Source organism: Hemiscyllium ocellatum, chromosome 28 (genome assembly GCF_020745735.1).
Source record: "Hemiscyllium ocellatum isolate sHemOce1 chromosome 28, sHemOce1.pat.X.cur, whole genome shotgun sequence".
Taxonomy (NCBI): domain Eukaryota; kingdom Metazoa; phylum Chordata; class Chondrichthyes; order Orectolobiformes; family Hemiscylliidae; genus Hemiscyllium; species Hemiscyllium ocellatum.
Window position 1 is genome coordinate 41,175,994 of NC_083428.1, and position 15,813 is coordinate 41,191,806.

Here is a 15,813-nt window from a genome sequence, read left to right on the forward strand (position 1 = left end):
CAGACAATAGGTTAAAAGCTAAGTGATCAGCATGTATATTCTCTCAACTTTTTTCTCTGTCAGTAAAAAGAACAGAAGTTAGAAAAAGATGCAGGTTCGGGCGAGCGAGGGAAGGGCATTCAAGGACATTTTACAATGTGGGATATTGGAAGGGAGGGATGTAGCAGAGTGAGCTGTTTGGCCAGTCTCAATCTTAGTGACAAGGAAACCCATGAGCTCTCTGAACATTATACTTACTATTGTCCCTTTGTTACATGGACAAACTGCCTACAGTCTGGACAAAGAATGGTTATATGTTTGGGGCTTGTTGCAGTACCCAATTCTTTCCAAAAAAAAAGCACAGTCCATAAACTAATTTCTGTGGTTTCATCAGTACATGTAGAAATTATCTTATGGCTAAGACAGTGTGTGTCACAAGTGTGAATGTGTGACTGGTTAAAGATTTCCTCTTGTCCTTTACAGATCACTAGATAATTACAAAAGCTCATGTGGCCATTTAATTCACCTCAGCCTCCTAACCCCAGCAGGACACAGATATTTCAAGGTTTTTAGCAATGCTACTGCAATGAAAAATGTAAGGTTCTTAAATTGATGTAACCTTAAAATCCTTTGTGGAATTTAATGAGCCCATCAAGTTGGGGGTCGGTGATCAGGTAGAGAGTGTGGGATTCTGCCACTCAGTGTCCTCCCTCCATTCAGGTCCAGAACAGGATGGCTTGCTGGCAGCCTTTCTGCCCAGGGCCAAATTGATGGTTTCAGGTCTCGGTTTAAGGGCCTAATTCTGCTGGTGCTGGTGATAACTAGTGCTGTGGAGGTGATTCTCCTTTGAAGGAGACAACATCCCCTCCACTTCCCCCCTCCCCTGCACCCACTACCACCCCAGCAAAACTACCATGTAATGAGATAGAATTAAGTAATGACCTCATACAAAACAATTCTGTCAGTGACAGGTCTCACAACATGATAGAATTGCACATTCAGTCTGAGAGTGAATGTAGGTCTGAAACCAATGGTTTAAATGTAAATAATTACAAAGAGTATGAATACACAATTTGTGAAAGTGCAGTGGGAAAATAGGTTAGAAGGTATGGTTGTAGATAACTAGTGACAGACATTTGGGGAAATAGCCAGGGTTGGAAGATTGAGCTGTAGGGAGAGGTTGAATAGGCTAGAGCTGTTTTCCCTGGAACATTGAAGGCCGAGGGGTGACCTTATCGAGGTTTATAAACTCATGAAGGGCATGGATAGGATAAATAGACAAAGTCTTTTCCCTGGTGTGGGGGAGTCCAGAACTAGAGGGCATAGGTTTATGATGAGAATGGAAAGATATAAAAGAGACCGAAGGGGCAACATTTTCACCGGGAGGGTGGTGCATGTGTGGAATGAGCTGCCAGAGGAAGTGGTGGAGGCTAGTACAATTGCAGCATTTAAAAGGCAGATGGATGGATATATGAATAGAAAGGGTTTGGATGGATATGGGCCGAGTGCTGGCAGGTGTGATTAGATTGTGTTGGGATATCTGGTCAGCATGGACGAGTCGGACCGAAGGGTCTATTCCCATGCTGTACATCTCTCTGTCTCTATGCTGTAAAACATACTCCATTGAGACAGAAAGATGTACCATCTTTGGTGAACTCGGGATCTAAAGATTGCATCCAACTGAAAGTAAAGACCTATAATGCCACAAAGATTAGTGATAGTCTGAGTAAAGAGAACATTTTAGAAACTAGATAATATGACTTTTGAAAAGGAGGAGAAAAAGAGTGAGAGGATTGCAACAAAAAAGCATAAAAATGGATAGTGAAAGCTTGGATAAATATGTATAATGGGAAAGTGTAGCTAAAGTGAGCACTCGTGTCTTGAGTTGAGATTGGTAAATTTGTAATGGGAAACAAAGTAATGTCAGAGAATGAAACGGTATTTTCGATGTATTTTCACAATATAACATGGAAAAGTCAAGAGGGAGAGAGAAACTCAAAACAATCAAGATCACCCAGGCTAATGCAATGAGAACTGCTGCAAATGTGTTGCTGATCAAAGCACAGCAGGCCAGGCAGCATCTCAGGAATAGAGAATGAGAAACCTCGTTCCCCTGTTCATGGGCGTTCTCTGCCTAATCAAGGGAACAGACATCAGGATACTTGTTTCAGCTGGAAGGATTTCCCCTCCTCTTATTACTTAGCCCTCTCCCTCAACTTGCTCTTCTGCCTGGCCCCTATTCCCACTCTCGCACTGTAGTACCAACAGTGGCCACATCTCCCTGTGGCACTGCTGGTACTGGCGAACTGCTGATGTTTAATTTAGTGACAGCTTTCATGATGTGGGGTTTCTGTCTAACTGGAGCTTTATCAGACTTGAGGCTGGTGGAACCAATGCTTTTATTCCTGCTCTAGTTTACTTCTTAACAACAGAACCCAAAATGAATGGATGAATGTGGATGAAACTTGGTACATGTGTTATGGCCCAAAGAACGTTTGGTCAGCTTTAGTTATTGTTTTTCACTAAAATGCCAATTTAATTGTGGATTTTTAAAAAGAATCTATTAATATCATGAAATAGACCACTGTTGTGTTTTTAAAGAATTTACAGTGTTGTTTAATTTAAAATGTTGATTGTTTTAGAATGTTGCTGGATGTTTCAGTGTGAAAATGAGAGGGAAGGTTTCATAGCAGATTGTTAAATATGGATTAACATCAAGCTGTTCCAGTGCGATGAGAAGTTCTTGATAAAGAGACTTCTTTTTATAGTTATAGAACATCAATAAGGCAGTCAAAAGCGTCGATGAAGAGATCCATCTGTCTAATAATATTGACACTGTTGATGAGCTCACACAGTATGGTCAGTGTATGTGTTCTGAGTGCTGTCTTCACTTGATACTTGCTGTACCTGATTTCTAACATTTTGTGATTCAGGTAAAGATGCCCAGGTTTCTCTGTACCACATATTCTCCCCATCAAATGTTATTATGCAAATAGCAACCTCATATTTTCCCATAATATGCTCCATTTGCCCAATGTGGCCCATTCACTTAATGTCTTTGTCGACTCTTTGTATCCTCATCACAACCGAACCTCAACTTTCCAATCAATCTTTGTATCATTTGCAAATTTGGTTACAATACAGGAGCTGCCTTCCTCAAATTCAGCAATATAGTCGCTTGAGGCTTCAGCAGTAATTTCTGCAGGGCTACGTTAGTTACAATTTGCCAAGCTGAAGATGAGCAGTTTATCCCAATTTATCTGTTACAGGTTAGCTAACTAATCTTCTATTCTTGCTAATACATCTTCCTAAAACTTCAGAGACCTTACCTTGTACAGGAACCAATTTGTGAAATGTCCTTATTAAATTCCTTTTGGAAATCCAAATACACCACATTTAGTGGTATTCCTTTATCTTTCCTGCTTGATGTATCCTCAACAAAGGACTCTACATTTTTGCTTGGTAGTATGGAATTTAAATGTAACTAAAAGGAGACAAAACATTGAAATGCTTCAACTTGCACACCTCAGAAGAATCAGGCTTGAATAAAGGGACACCATTTTATACAGCATGTGAACAAATGATTCCAATGATTTCTGTTTTAAACAATTACTCTCTGTTTCCAATCTGCATTACTGCTGGCCCCCTAATTCCAGGTGTTATAATTTTGCTCACAAGTCTGTTGTGCAGCACAAACACCTTTTGGACGTTCATGTGTAGCTTATCAATAACCTGCCCTTCATCAACCTGCTGTCATTCTCTTCAAATTCCAGTGAGTTAGTTAAATACAACTTTACATTAAGAAATCCTTGCTAGTTTAGTTAACCCACACTTGTTCCTGTGACTGTTCATTCTGTCCCAAACTATTGTATTAGAATATCCAGAATCTCAACATGACCTACAAATCTTCTCAAAGCTCACTAATTTGGATAGGTACATGGATGGGAAGGTTTTCGAGGATATGCATCAAATGTGGGCAATTGGAACTAGCTGAGTGGGCACCATGGTCAGCATGGATCAGGTTGGGCCGAAGGGCCTGTTTCCATGCTTATTTCTCGATTATTCTATTGCTCTATAATATTCAAGGTACTGACGTTAAGCTGGTCTGTAACTGCTAGGCTTATCCTTACATCATTTTGTTTTAAACAAAGGCATAATGTTTGCAATTCTCTGTCCTTTGACGACATACTTGAGTCCAAGGAAGACAGAAACATTTTGGACAATATCTCTGCAATTTCCACTGTCACCTCCTTCAATATCCTTGCTTGTATTTCATCTGATCTTGGTGCCTTATCAGTGTTAATGCAGACAGTCTATCCAATATCTCTTCCTTATGGTTTTGAATTTCCTTCTGTCATCATAATCTGGGTAGTATCATCTTCCTTGGAACAGATGGAGATTTATAAAGTCATGAGAGACATAGATAAGATAAATGGCAAGGGTCTTTGCCCTAGAATGGGGGATTTCCAATCAAGGGTCATATCTTTCAGGTCAGAGGAGGAAAACTTTAAAGAGACATGAAGGGCAACCTTTTTTTACATAGAATGTTCCTTGTGTGGAATGAACTTCCAGAGAAAGTGATGTATGTGAGTAGAGTTACAACTTTTGGATTCGTACATGAAGAAGAAATGTTTGGAAGGATATAGGCCAAGCACAGGCAGGTGGGACTAGGTTAGATTTGAATTAAGGTCGGTCTGGACTGGTTGTACCGAAGGGTATGTTCCTGTGCTGTCTGACTTTATGACTCTATAGATGCAATGTATTATATAATATCTTAACTATGCCTTGTGCTTTCCCATGTAAATCCCATTTTTAGTCCCTGATTATCCCCATTCTTTATCCCTCACTCCTTTTAATGTGCCAGTAAAGCCTTTGGGATTCCCTTTTGTGTGAACAGCCATTCTCTTTTCACAATGATTACATCCTTTAGGGAAGGAAATCTGCCGTCCTTATCTGGTCTGAACCGTATGTGGCTTTAGACTCAGAGAAAGTGGTTCCACCTGTGCAGTAAGGGAAGGGCAATAAATCCTAGTCTATGCAGCATGCCCATGCTCTGTAAATGAAGAAAAGAAATCCCACATTTGTCTTTTACTAAGGTGAACTCATGTCCTTTGCTGGTTTATAATTCAGTTTGAGATACTTTTATCAATGAACCTTTCCCATTCAAATCTGTTAAGCCTCAGACTTTTCCAAAGTTTCCATCGACTTCATGAGGTTAGAGATGAGCTGAATGGATCTTCTCACTAATCAGATCAAATCTCCTCGAACTTTTTTTTATGCTTTAACAGGATGAGGGCATTGCTGGCGAGGCAGCTTTTATTGCCCACCCCTAAATGCCCAGAGGGCAGTTGAGAGTCAACCACTTTTTGTTGTGGGTCTGGAGTCACATGTTGGCCCGACCAGGTAAGGATGGCAGTTTCCTTTCCAAAAAGACATGAGTGAACCAGATGGGTTTCTCCAACAATTCACAATGGACTCAGAGTAGGATTTCAGAATCTTAATTCCAGATGTTTCTTGACTTCAAACTCCATCTGCTGTGGTGGGATTCAAACCCATGTCCCCAGGACATTACCTGGATCTCTGGATGAACAATCCAGTGTTTATACCACTAAGCTGTTGCCTCTCCTAGAGTTCACTATTTTATTTGTAAAGTGCAACATTGTGTTGACTAAATTGATTGCATTGGTTAGCTATGTTAACTGTTGAGTCTGGAACAGCTCAGCCTATTTTCTTCTGTCATTTCAATGACATTTATGAATATCTACCCTTCTTGTTCATCTATCAAGATCTTTCAAGAGTGATTAGATTACTTACAGTGTGGAAACAGGCCCTTCGGCCAAATAAGTCCACACCGACCCGCCGAAGCACAATCCACCCACACCTATTCCCCTACATTTACCCCTTCGCCTAACACTACGGGCAATTTAGCATGGACAATTCACGTCACCTGAACATTTTTGGACTGTGGGAGGAAACCAGAGCACCCAGAGGAAACCCACGCAGGCACGGGGAGAATGTGCAAACTCCACGCAGTCGCCTGAGGCGGGAATTGAACCCAGGTCTCTGGCACTGTGAAGCAGCAGTGCTAACCACAATGCACCATGCCATGCCGTGGACTGGAGTGCATTGTGAATACAACAATGACTAAATGCAATCTTAAAGGTATCTTCTTTGTCTGCACTTAAATGCAGGGAAAGGAAGGAAACTGACTCCAAAATCTTTATCTGGATCAATTGTGTCTTTTAATTGAATTCATATCCAGGTATTTTGTCATATGTTACAACACTATCCATTTCAACTTTCTATCTTCCAAAAATTAGTGGTTAGCACTGCTGTCTCACAGCGCCTGAGACCCCGGTTCAATTCCCGAGTCAGGCGACTGACTGTGTGGAGTTTGCACGTTCTCCCCGTATCTGCGTGGATTTCCTCCGGGTGCTCCGGTTTCCTCCCACAGTCCAAAGATGTGCAGGCTAGGTGAATGGGCCATGCTAAATTGCCCTTAGTGTTAGGTAAAGGGGTAAATGTAGGGGAATGGGTCTGGGTGGGTTGCGCTTTGGCGGGTCGGTGTGGACTTGTTGGGCCGAAGGGCCTGTTTCCACTCTGTAAGTAATCTAATCTAATCTAATTTGCATAGTTGTAAATTAACCCCAGGATTTTGTTTTATTTCTCTGACCTGCCCCTTGCAAATCTTTCGTTATCTCTATCCACCCTGTTCTAATTAAATGGCACCAATTTTTTCAAAGCTTCTCTCTTTTTTGTATGTAGCATTGTTGTTTCATTGTTTTTAAAAAGTGGAGCCGTGAATTTAAGTTCTGCAGTTGCGAGAAAGCCCAATGCATTGCCATTGTCCGATGCAACATTTTGCCTCAAATATAAGAATGATTAATCCCATTATCTATAACCAAGATATAGCATTCCTGTGAGACAGCAATGTGGCTTTAGTGTTAGTGCTGACAAAAAAAGTCATTTACATAAATAGTCCTTCTTGAACCTGTCAATCACTGACTATTTCCATCATGTTCAAAGGGGGATGATCCAAAACATTAAGATATGGTATAAAATCACAGATCAGCTCACTCTGAATACACTTCTTGAGGAAGACCAGACAAAAAGAAGACAAACTGTTGAGGTAAGGTGGCAATAGGGAGAATATATTAACTATTTTAAGGCAAATATCATGCAAACTGATAGTAGAAGCAATTAAGAAGAAGTTATTGGTAATTTAACAGAGAATGTGGGATGCGCACAGTATAACGAGTGTGAACCATTCACTGATTTTTGCGGATGATAACTACCCTGTGAATTAACTTGCTCAATGTTTTGTGCCATTCTGCTGATGGCTCTGTATGAACAGCAGCTCATTGTGACCTCCCTCTCGAGTTTCACAAAATTACTATACTTTTTGCTGAAAGTTAAAGCTAGCACTTAACAGAGCAAAGTCTTTTTTTAAAATGAGGTGCAGGTTCTTGAAATGCCATTCAATATTCCTGGGTTGAAAATGTGTTGCTGGAAAAGCGCAGCAGGTCAGGCAGCATCCAAGGAACAGGAGATTCGACATTTCGGGTATAAGCCCATCTTCAGGAAGGGCTTTTGCCCGAAACGTCGAATCTCCTGTTCCTTGGATGCTGCCTGACCTGCTGCGCTTTTCCAGCAACACATTTTCAGCTCTGATCTCCAGCATCTGCAGACCTCACTTTCTCCTTCAATATTCCTGGCCCAAAATGAGAACAACTTGGGTCTCCTTCTTTTCAGAAAGTAAATTATTCCTTCGAGATTTTTAAAACTTACAAGCTGCAAATGTTTTCTGTCCTTTATCACTTTCATTCTTGCTCAGTCGTTTTTGCTTTCTCTACTTTTCTGGACCTGATTTGACTCTTACTCACTTCATTTCCTTCTCCATTGTCCCTCTGTTTGTTGATCTCTAAGTCTAATTCATCAGGGAAGTTAAGTTTGACCTAGACATTCCTATTTCCAATTATTTGCGGCACAAATAGTTTTTGAGCTGAACAATAACTGGGAAAAGTTAAGGGAAATAACCTATCCACTTACACCCATCATGTCCTGTAAGAAAAAGAATGAAAATCAGAAACAAAAACTGAAATTGCTGGAAAGGCTCAGCAAGTCTGTCTAGTTTTGTTGAGGGAGGTCATGTCCGAACAACTTGATTGAATTTTTCGACGGGGTGACCAGATATGTAGGTGAGGGCGAAGCATTTAATGTAGTCTACTTGTACTTCAGAAAGGCTTTTGATAAGTTCACATGTGGGAGACTGACAGCAAAGGTAAGAGCCCATGGGATCCAAGCAAATTTGGCAAATCGTATTCATAAATGGCTGAATGGTAAAATGATATTCCAGAGGTGTTTTTGTGACTAGAAACCTGTGTCCAGTGGGGTTCCTCAAGGATCAGTGCGGGGCCCTTGATGTTTATGGTATATACAAGTGATTTGGATTTGATATGTAGGAAGGTTCATCAGTAAGTTTGTGAATGATTAAGAAAAATTTGAAGGTGGTAGATAAAAGCGTGGCCTTAGTTTACAAGAGGGTTGAGATGGTCAGATGGGCTGATCAGTTGCAAATGGAATTCAGTTCCGATATGTGAGAGACACTGTGCAGGACAAATAAGGCAAGGGAATACACGATAACCAGTAGGAGCCTGGGAACCGCCATGTATCAGAGGGAACTTGGTGTGCACGTTCATCGGTCCCTTATGGTAGCAGGACAGGTGGATAAACTGGTTAAAAAAGCATCTAAGATGCTTACCTTTATTAGACAAGGCATAGAATTTAAGAGCAGGGAGATTATGTTGGAACATAAAACATTATCTATACCACAGCGAGAGTATTGTGTGCATTTCTGGAATCTACATTATAGGAGGATGTGATTGCACTGGAGAGGTTTACTGGGATGTTGCCTGCGCTGGAGAGTTTCAATTACTGAAGAGAGATTGGATAGGCTGGGGTTGTGTTCTCTTGAGCAGAGAAGACTGAGGGTATACGTGATTGAGGTATATAAACACCCAAGGAATATTGACAGGATAGACAGAAGGAGAAAGTGAGGTCTGCAGATGCTGGAGATCAGAGCTGAAAAGGTGTTGCTGGAAAAGCGTAGCAGGTCAGGCAGCATCCAAAGAGCAGGAGAATCGACGTTTCGGGCATGAGCCCTTCTTCCTGAATGCAGCCTGACCTGCTGCGCTTTTCCAGCAACACATTTTCAGCTCTGATCTCCAGCATCTGCAGTCCTCACTTTCTCCTTCTGTCTATCCTGTCAATATTCCTTGGATGTTTATATACCTCAATCACGTACACCCTCAGTCTTTGGATGCTGCCTGACCTGCTGCGCTTTTCCAGCAACACATTTTCAGGATAGACAGAAAGAAATTCTCCCAATGGTGGAGAGATCAATGATTGGGCATGACATAGATTGAAGATAAGGGGCAGCAGGTTTAGAGGGAACGTGAGGAAAATATTTTCCCTCAGAGGTTAGTGGATGCAGAACTCCCTCATAACATTTAAGGAGTATTTAGACGTACACTTGTGATGCCAAGGCTGACAGGGCTATGAGCCAAGTGCTGGGATAATGGTCAGATGGTTGTTTTTGACTGGCATCGACTCGATGGGGAAAAGGGTTTTTTTGTGTAGACTTCTCACCAAAGATTCTTCAAAACTGTGACAACTGTCAACGTATCTTCAATCTCTCCTCACAAACAATCCTTCAATCTCAGTGATTAAGAAAGTAAATATCCATTGAATTTCCTGTATGGAAAGTATATTCTTCCTTTGCACGAGACTCAAGCTGTACACAGGACTCCAGGTACAGTCTCACAAAGACTCTCTACAATTACAATGAGACCTCTCTACACCTGTACTCTAATACCCTTGCATTACCTTTCCCAATCTTTCAGCATTTAAGAGTCTACCAAGGTGGATATTCAGCCCACCTGAATTTTCACTGAACTCTTTACATTGAATTGATGCCAGACCTGTCTGTGGTCTATTTTCTCCCAATATTGTCTCTCTATCCTTTTCCTGCTTCCCTTTTGCCTTGACACTGTAGCTGCCATCTGCCCATTGTCTTTCCCTAACTGTTCCAAATTGAATGGTGATTTCTACAGAGGGGGAGATTGAAAGGAGCCAAAAGAAATTAGGAAGAAATGTAACATCCTAGTTTTAAAATGTAATTGGTTCAGATGCAGATTTCACAAATTCTGTGTTTACTGAAAATAAGGTTGAAGGTTTGTTCCATCAGAATGCCCATCATGAGGTGCTCTCTGTTTGTGGACTGGGTTTTGGTCTCCATCTTGGCTGCAGCCACTGTTTCCACATTTGATTCAACATTGGATGAAGCCTGGATCAACTGGAAATCATTGCATGGGAAGCAATATAAAATGGTAAGAGCTGGGCAACTGCAGTTCCACTGGGCAATTCAAAGCAGAAGTTGTTTCTCAAGTTTTAGATTGTTTCAGAAAGGCCTCTCTTTTGTGGTAAAACTGGTTTGTGTTCCCCAGGAAATGGCTACATTTGCTTCATCTTTTATATCAAAGACTTCTCTTCAGTAATTCTTAGCTCTGTGTAAAAATGAACGTGAGAATTATTTGTCTCTTTCTTCAGTTAATTTTTTTCCCTTTATTACTGTCACACATCACTTCTAATTGCTCTTTCTCATTCACCTCCTCTCTATCTTTCTTCCTCTTGTGTTCATTTGTTCTTTCTTAGTCAAAATTATTTGTTCGCTCCTCTTTATCTTACCTCCCTCAGGCTTTCCTTCCTCCTCCTTTCTAGTATTTGAAAGGGCTGACGTGATGATAATAATTCATTTATTTTATCTTTTGTCCTAATTGATTCAATTTTTACAGTTGTGCTTAATGCATGCCTTCCCCTGCTCCTGGGATTCTTAATTCAAAAACACTGACTTTTAAAAATATTAATTGATAATTGATAAAGAGGTAGATGGCTTGATGGTGAATGTGTGCAAATTCCAAAAAACCTATTACAGTGTTGGATAGTTGATTTCCAATCTAGATAACACATCTTCTAATCTGCACAGCTCCTCTGTACAGATGTAATATCAGTTCTGGTCACCACCCTACCAGAAGAATCAGAATTCTTTGGACAGGGTAAAGGAAAGGTTTACCAGGATGTTGGCTGGCATTTTAGCTGTGAAGAAAGGTTGACTTGATTGGGTTTGTTTTCACTGGAATGCAGGACGTTGAAGGGAAACCTGACAGAAGTTACAAGACTGTGAATGGCATGAATAGAATGAAAGTATGAGGCTTTATCCCAGAATTGGGGAGGGTGGGGGGTGTTAATTACTAGGGAACGCAGGTTCACAGTCTGAGGGGGATGTTTAAAAGAGATGCGCGAAGCAAGATGGTTGCACAAAGAGTGTGAGTGGAATGCGTTGCCAGTGGAGGTGGTGGAAGCGTACACAACAGCAGCTTTCCAGAAACCTGGACGAATACATGAATAGGAAGGGAATTGAGGGATACAGATCCTATAAGTGAAGACAGTTTTAGTATGGAAGGGTAAAGTGTGTCGGTGCAGGCTTGGATGGCTGAAGGGCCTGTTCCTGTGCTACATTGGTCTTCGTTCTTTATTCTTGTTCTTTGTTCTGAAAGTTAGACTACTTTTCATCAATACTAAACAATTATTGTAAAAAATTGCTGTAAAAATGATGTTCCTTGGATTTCCATAACCTACATATGGAGAACTCGATGTAACTTCACTGTTGATGGGCATAATTTTAATTTTGAGGTAATTGATTCATCGCCCGTGTTCCAGCCATCTGCATCTACCTGAATCGTGATTGTTTGTGTCTGAATAATCTTTACTGCCTGTGAGCTGGAGCCCATCAGTTCATGGTCAGTGTTCAGATGTAGCACTGTCTTTGTACTCACACTGACAGTAACAGCTGGGTCTTCAACTGACTTGATGTAACCTTTTTTCCAGGCTGAGGAGGTCTACAGAAGAGCATTGTGGGAGGACAATGTGAGATACATTGAACGGCACAACATGGAGTATGCAATGGGAAAGCACACATTCACTGTGGGATTGAACCAGTTTGGAGATCTGGTGAGTATAAATATGTTTGGGATCTGTCGTGACTGGTCACTGAACAAACACTTCACCTTGATATATGGTTTAACTAGTTTGTATCACTGAAAGCCACTAGCTGTCAGCTCCACCCTTTTATCCTACACTCACTGTGCCCCTTCTCATGTGTATTTATTCCGAGTCTGATGCTGTTACAGAAACATCATCAAGTCATACAGCACAGAAACAGACCCTTCGGTCCAACCAGTCCATGCTGAACATAATCTCAAACAAGTCCTGCCTACTGTTGGCTCCTATCCCTCCAAACCTTTCCTGTTCATGTCCTTATCCAAATGTCTTTAAAATGTTGTAACTGTGCCCACATCCGCCACTTCCTCAGGAAGTTCATTCCACACGCGAACCGCCCTCAATGTAAAATATTTGTCCCCATGTCTTTTTTAAATTTCTCTCCTCATACCCTAAAAATGTGTCCCTAGTCTTGAAAGCCTGTATTCTAATATTTTTTGCCTTCTTTGCTAACTCAGTGAAAACACGAGATCACAATCTCAGAAGATAATGTCAGCTTTCCCTTCACATTTGGATGTAGCCATCTACTGGCCCTGGTAAAGTTAAGATATATCGAGCTCTGACCCAGTGAGAGCAGTTGTCAGAGTAGGACCAGGGTTTAATTTACTGGTATTTCCTGAACAGGAAAAACATACTTTGTCTGAAATGAAATGTTCAATTTATTTTACAGCAACAGAACATATGGAGAGCCACATGGATAATGAATACAGTTAAAAATCACACAACACCAGGTTATAGTCCAACAGGTTTATTTGGAAGAGACCCAGGTCAATTCCCGCCTCAGGCGACTGACTGTGTGGAGTTTGCACGTTCTCCCCGTGTCTGCGTGGGTTTCCTCCGGGTGCTCCGGTTTCCTCCCACAGTCCAAAGATGTGCAGGTCAGGTGAATTGGCCGTGCTAAATTGCCCGTAGTGTTAGGTAAGGGGTAAATGTAGGGCAAGGGTGGGTTGCGCTTCGGCGGGTCAGTGTGGACTTGTTGGGCCGAAGGGCCTGTTTCCACACTGTAAGTAATCTATTCTAATTTTCGGAGTGCTACTCCTTCATCAGGTAACTAGTGAGACAGGATCACAAGACACAAAGTAAAAGATCAAAGTATCACACAACTGGTGCGATGTATTGAACAAAGCTGGTTTGCTGTTAAGTCTTTAATCACTTTGAAAGGGTTGCTGGTTTCGATTCATTTATATGTAAATCCCAGAACTTCTTTCAAGTCACATTCTTGAGTTAACTTAAGGTTTTGTTTTAAAAAAATGACATCTCAGCTCAGACAATGCATTAAAGGTGTGAGGTTATAGTATGTCTGTATTCTAACCTTGAGTCAGACTGGTTATATTTCCAAAGTAGGAATTAATAAAATTTCACATGAGCTGACTGCCTACAGATTGTGTGCTTTGTGAACAAAATAGAATGTACCTGCAAATACAAATCTGCAAATGCAAATTCACCCATAGACTTATCTGAGAGTGTGTGTGTGTGTGTGTGTGTAAGGGAAAAAGAATGGAGAGTGTGTCTGTATCTGGGAGAGAGAGAGAGAGAGTGTGTGTGTGTGTGTGTATGTTCTTGGTATGTGTGTGTGAATATGATGGAGTTTATGACTGTGAAAGGGTGTGCACATGAGTGTGAGAGAGAGTGTGTATGAGAGAGGCTCTGCATCAGTGTGTGAGTGTGTAGAATGTGTGTGTGTATGTGTGTGCTTGTGTATGAGTGTGTGTCTGAGAGGGTCTCATTTAGTGGGGTCACCCGTAGTGCGACATGAACACAAGGTCCTGGTTGAGGCTATCCTCATGGTACCGAACTTGGCTATCAGCCTCTGCTTGACAATTCTGCTTTGTTGCATATCCCAAAGTCCACCTTGGAGAATGGTAATCCGAAGATCCAAGATCGAATGTCCCTGACCACTGAAGTGTTCCCCGACTGGGAGGGAACATCCCTGTCTGGTGATTGTTGCACGGTGACCATTCATCCGTTGTCATTGCGTCTGCCTGGTTTTTCCAATGTACCAAGCCTCAGGGCATCCTTTCCTGCAGCCTCTCACAAGCATTGACTCTGCTACACTTGTGCACACACTCTATCAAGCATAAACACACCCAAGCACACACACTCTCACACGCACACATTCTCTCTCTCTCCCACACAAGCAGACGCACAGATAGGTCTATAAGGTGAATTTGCATTTGCAGATTTGTATTTGCAGACATTGTTTTGTTCAAAAAACACACAATATCAGTCCATGTGGCATTTTGTAAATTCCGATTTTGGAAATACAACCAGTCTGATTCAAGGTTGGAATACAGACAGATGTTAACTGCACACCTTTAATGCATTGTCAGAGCTGAGATGTCACCTTTTTTGATAAAACCTTAATTATCTCAGAATGCGATGCGAAAGAAGTTCTGGGATTTGAATATTAGCGAATAGAAACCAGCAACCCATTCGAAGTAATTAAAGACTTAACAGCAAGCTAGGTTTGTTCAATACATCGCATTGGTTGTGTGACACTGTGATCTTTTACAACAATTCCTGTGTCTAATGATCCTGCCCCACTAGCTACCTGACAAAGGAACAGCTCCAAAAAATTGCACTTCCAAAAAAACCCGTTGGAATACAACCTGGTGTTGTATGATTTTATTTAATGTTGTCCCCCCCAGTTCACCACCAACACCTCCACATCATATTTACCCATAGGAAATGTAGGATCCATAATCGTCTTTAAAAGTTAACATACAGAAACCACAACAGACATTTAATCCCCAATCATTTACAATTTAATGTTCCTCAGTCCCCTCTTCTAGCCTGAGCAACTATTCCCTTTCCTTTCCTTTCTCCAATCGACCCTCAGAACATAAGATTTAAATCCTAGAATCCCTAGAGTGTGGAAACAGTCCCTTCCATCCCACAATTCCACATCGACCCTCTGAAGAGTAACCCACCCAGACCCATTCCCCCCTACCCTATTATCCTAGATTTACACCTGACCAATGCACCTCACCTACATATCCCTGAAAACTATGGGCAATGTAGCTTGGCCAATTCATCTGAGCTGCACATCTTTCGGCTTTGGGAGGAAACCAGAGCACTCGGAAGAAACCCACGCAGAAACGGGGAGAATGTGCAAACTCCACACAAACAGTCGCTTGAGGCTGGAGTCAGACCCAGGTCCCTGGAGCAGTGAGGCCGCAGTGCTAACCACTGAACCACTGTGCCAAGCCACTACAAAAACATCAGCTCCTTATTTATCAAATTGCTAGTGAATGATTAGGCCATTCAGTCCATTGAGTCTGCTCCATCATTCAATCCTGGCTGATCGTTTCAATCTCTTTCAAAACCAACAACACCCACAGCTCCCTGGACTACACTTCCTCCCACTCCAATTCCCCCTTAAAAATATGATCCCTTACTCCCAATTCCTCTGCTCCGTCGCACCTGCTCCCAGGAGGAACAATTCCATTCCAGGACATTCCAGGTGTCCTCTTGTTTCAAGGACCACACTTTCCCCTTCCAAATGATCAACAATGCCCTCCATGCATCTCCTCCACTTCCTGAACATCCACCCTTGAGCCACATCTCTCCAACCACAATGAAGATAAAGTCCTCCTGTCCTCACATTCCACCTCATGAGTCTCTGGATTCAGCACATAATCCTCTGTCATTTTTGCCACCTTCAGTCTGATCCCACCACCAATAATATATTTCCCTCCCCACCCCGTCTGCTTTCCA

At 41.7% G+C, this 15,813-nt stretch overlaps 1 protein-coding gene across 1 annotated transcript in view; it reads left to right on the top strand.

The window, feature by feature from the left end:
• The first annotated feature begins 7,070 nt into the window (after nucleotides 1–7,070).
• The window catches only part of LOC132828997 (procathepsin L-like), a 29,412-nt gene continuing 20,669 nt past the window's right edge, over nucleotides 7,071–15,813 (top strand). The window contains exons 1-3 of the mRNA XM_060846255.1: nucleotides 7,071–7,108; nucleotides 10,226–10,367; nucleotides 11,926–12,048. Of these exons, the coding sequence (XP_060702238.1) occupies nucleotides 10,227–10,367; nucleotides 11,926–12,048 (264 nt within the window). The 5' untranslated portion in view covers nucleotides 7,071–7,108; nucleotide 10,226. The remainder of the gene's footprint in view (nucleotides 7,109–10,225; nucleotides 10,368–11,925; nucleotides 12,049–15,813) is intronic.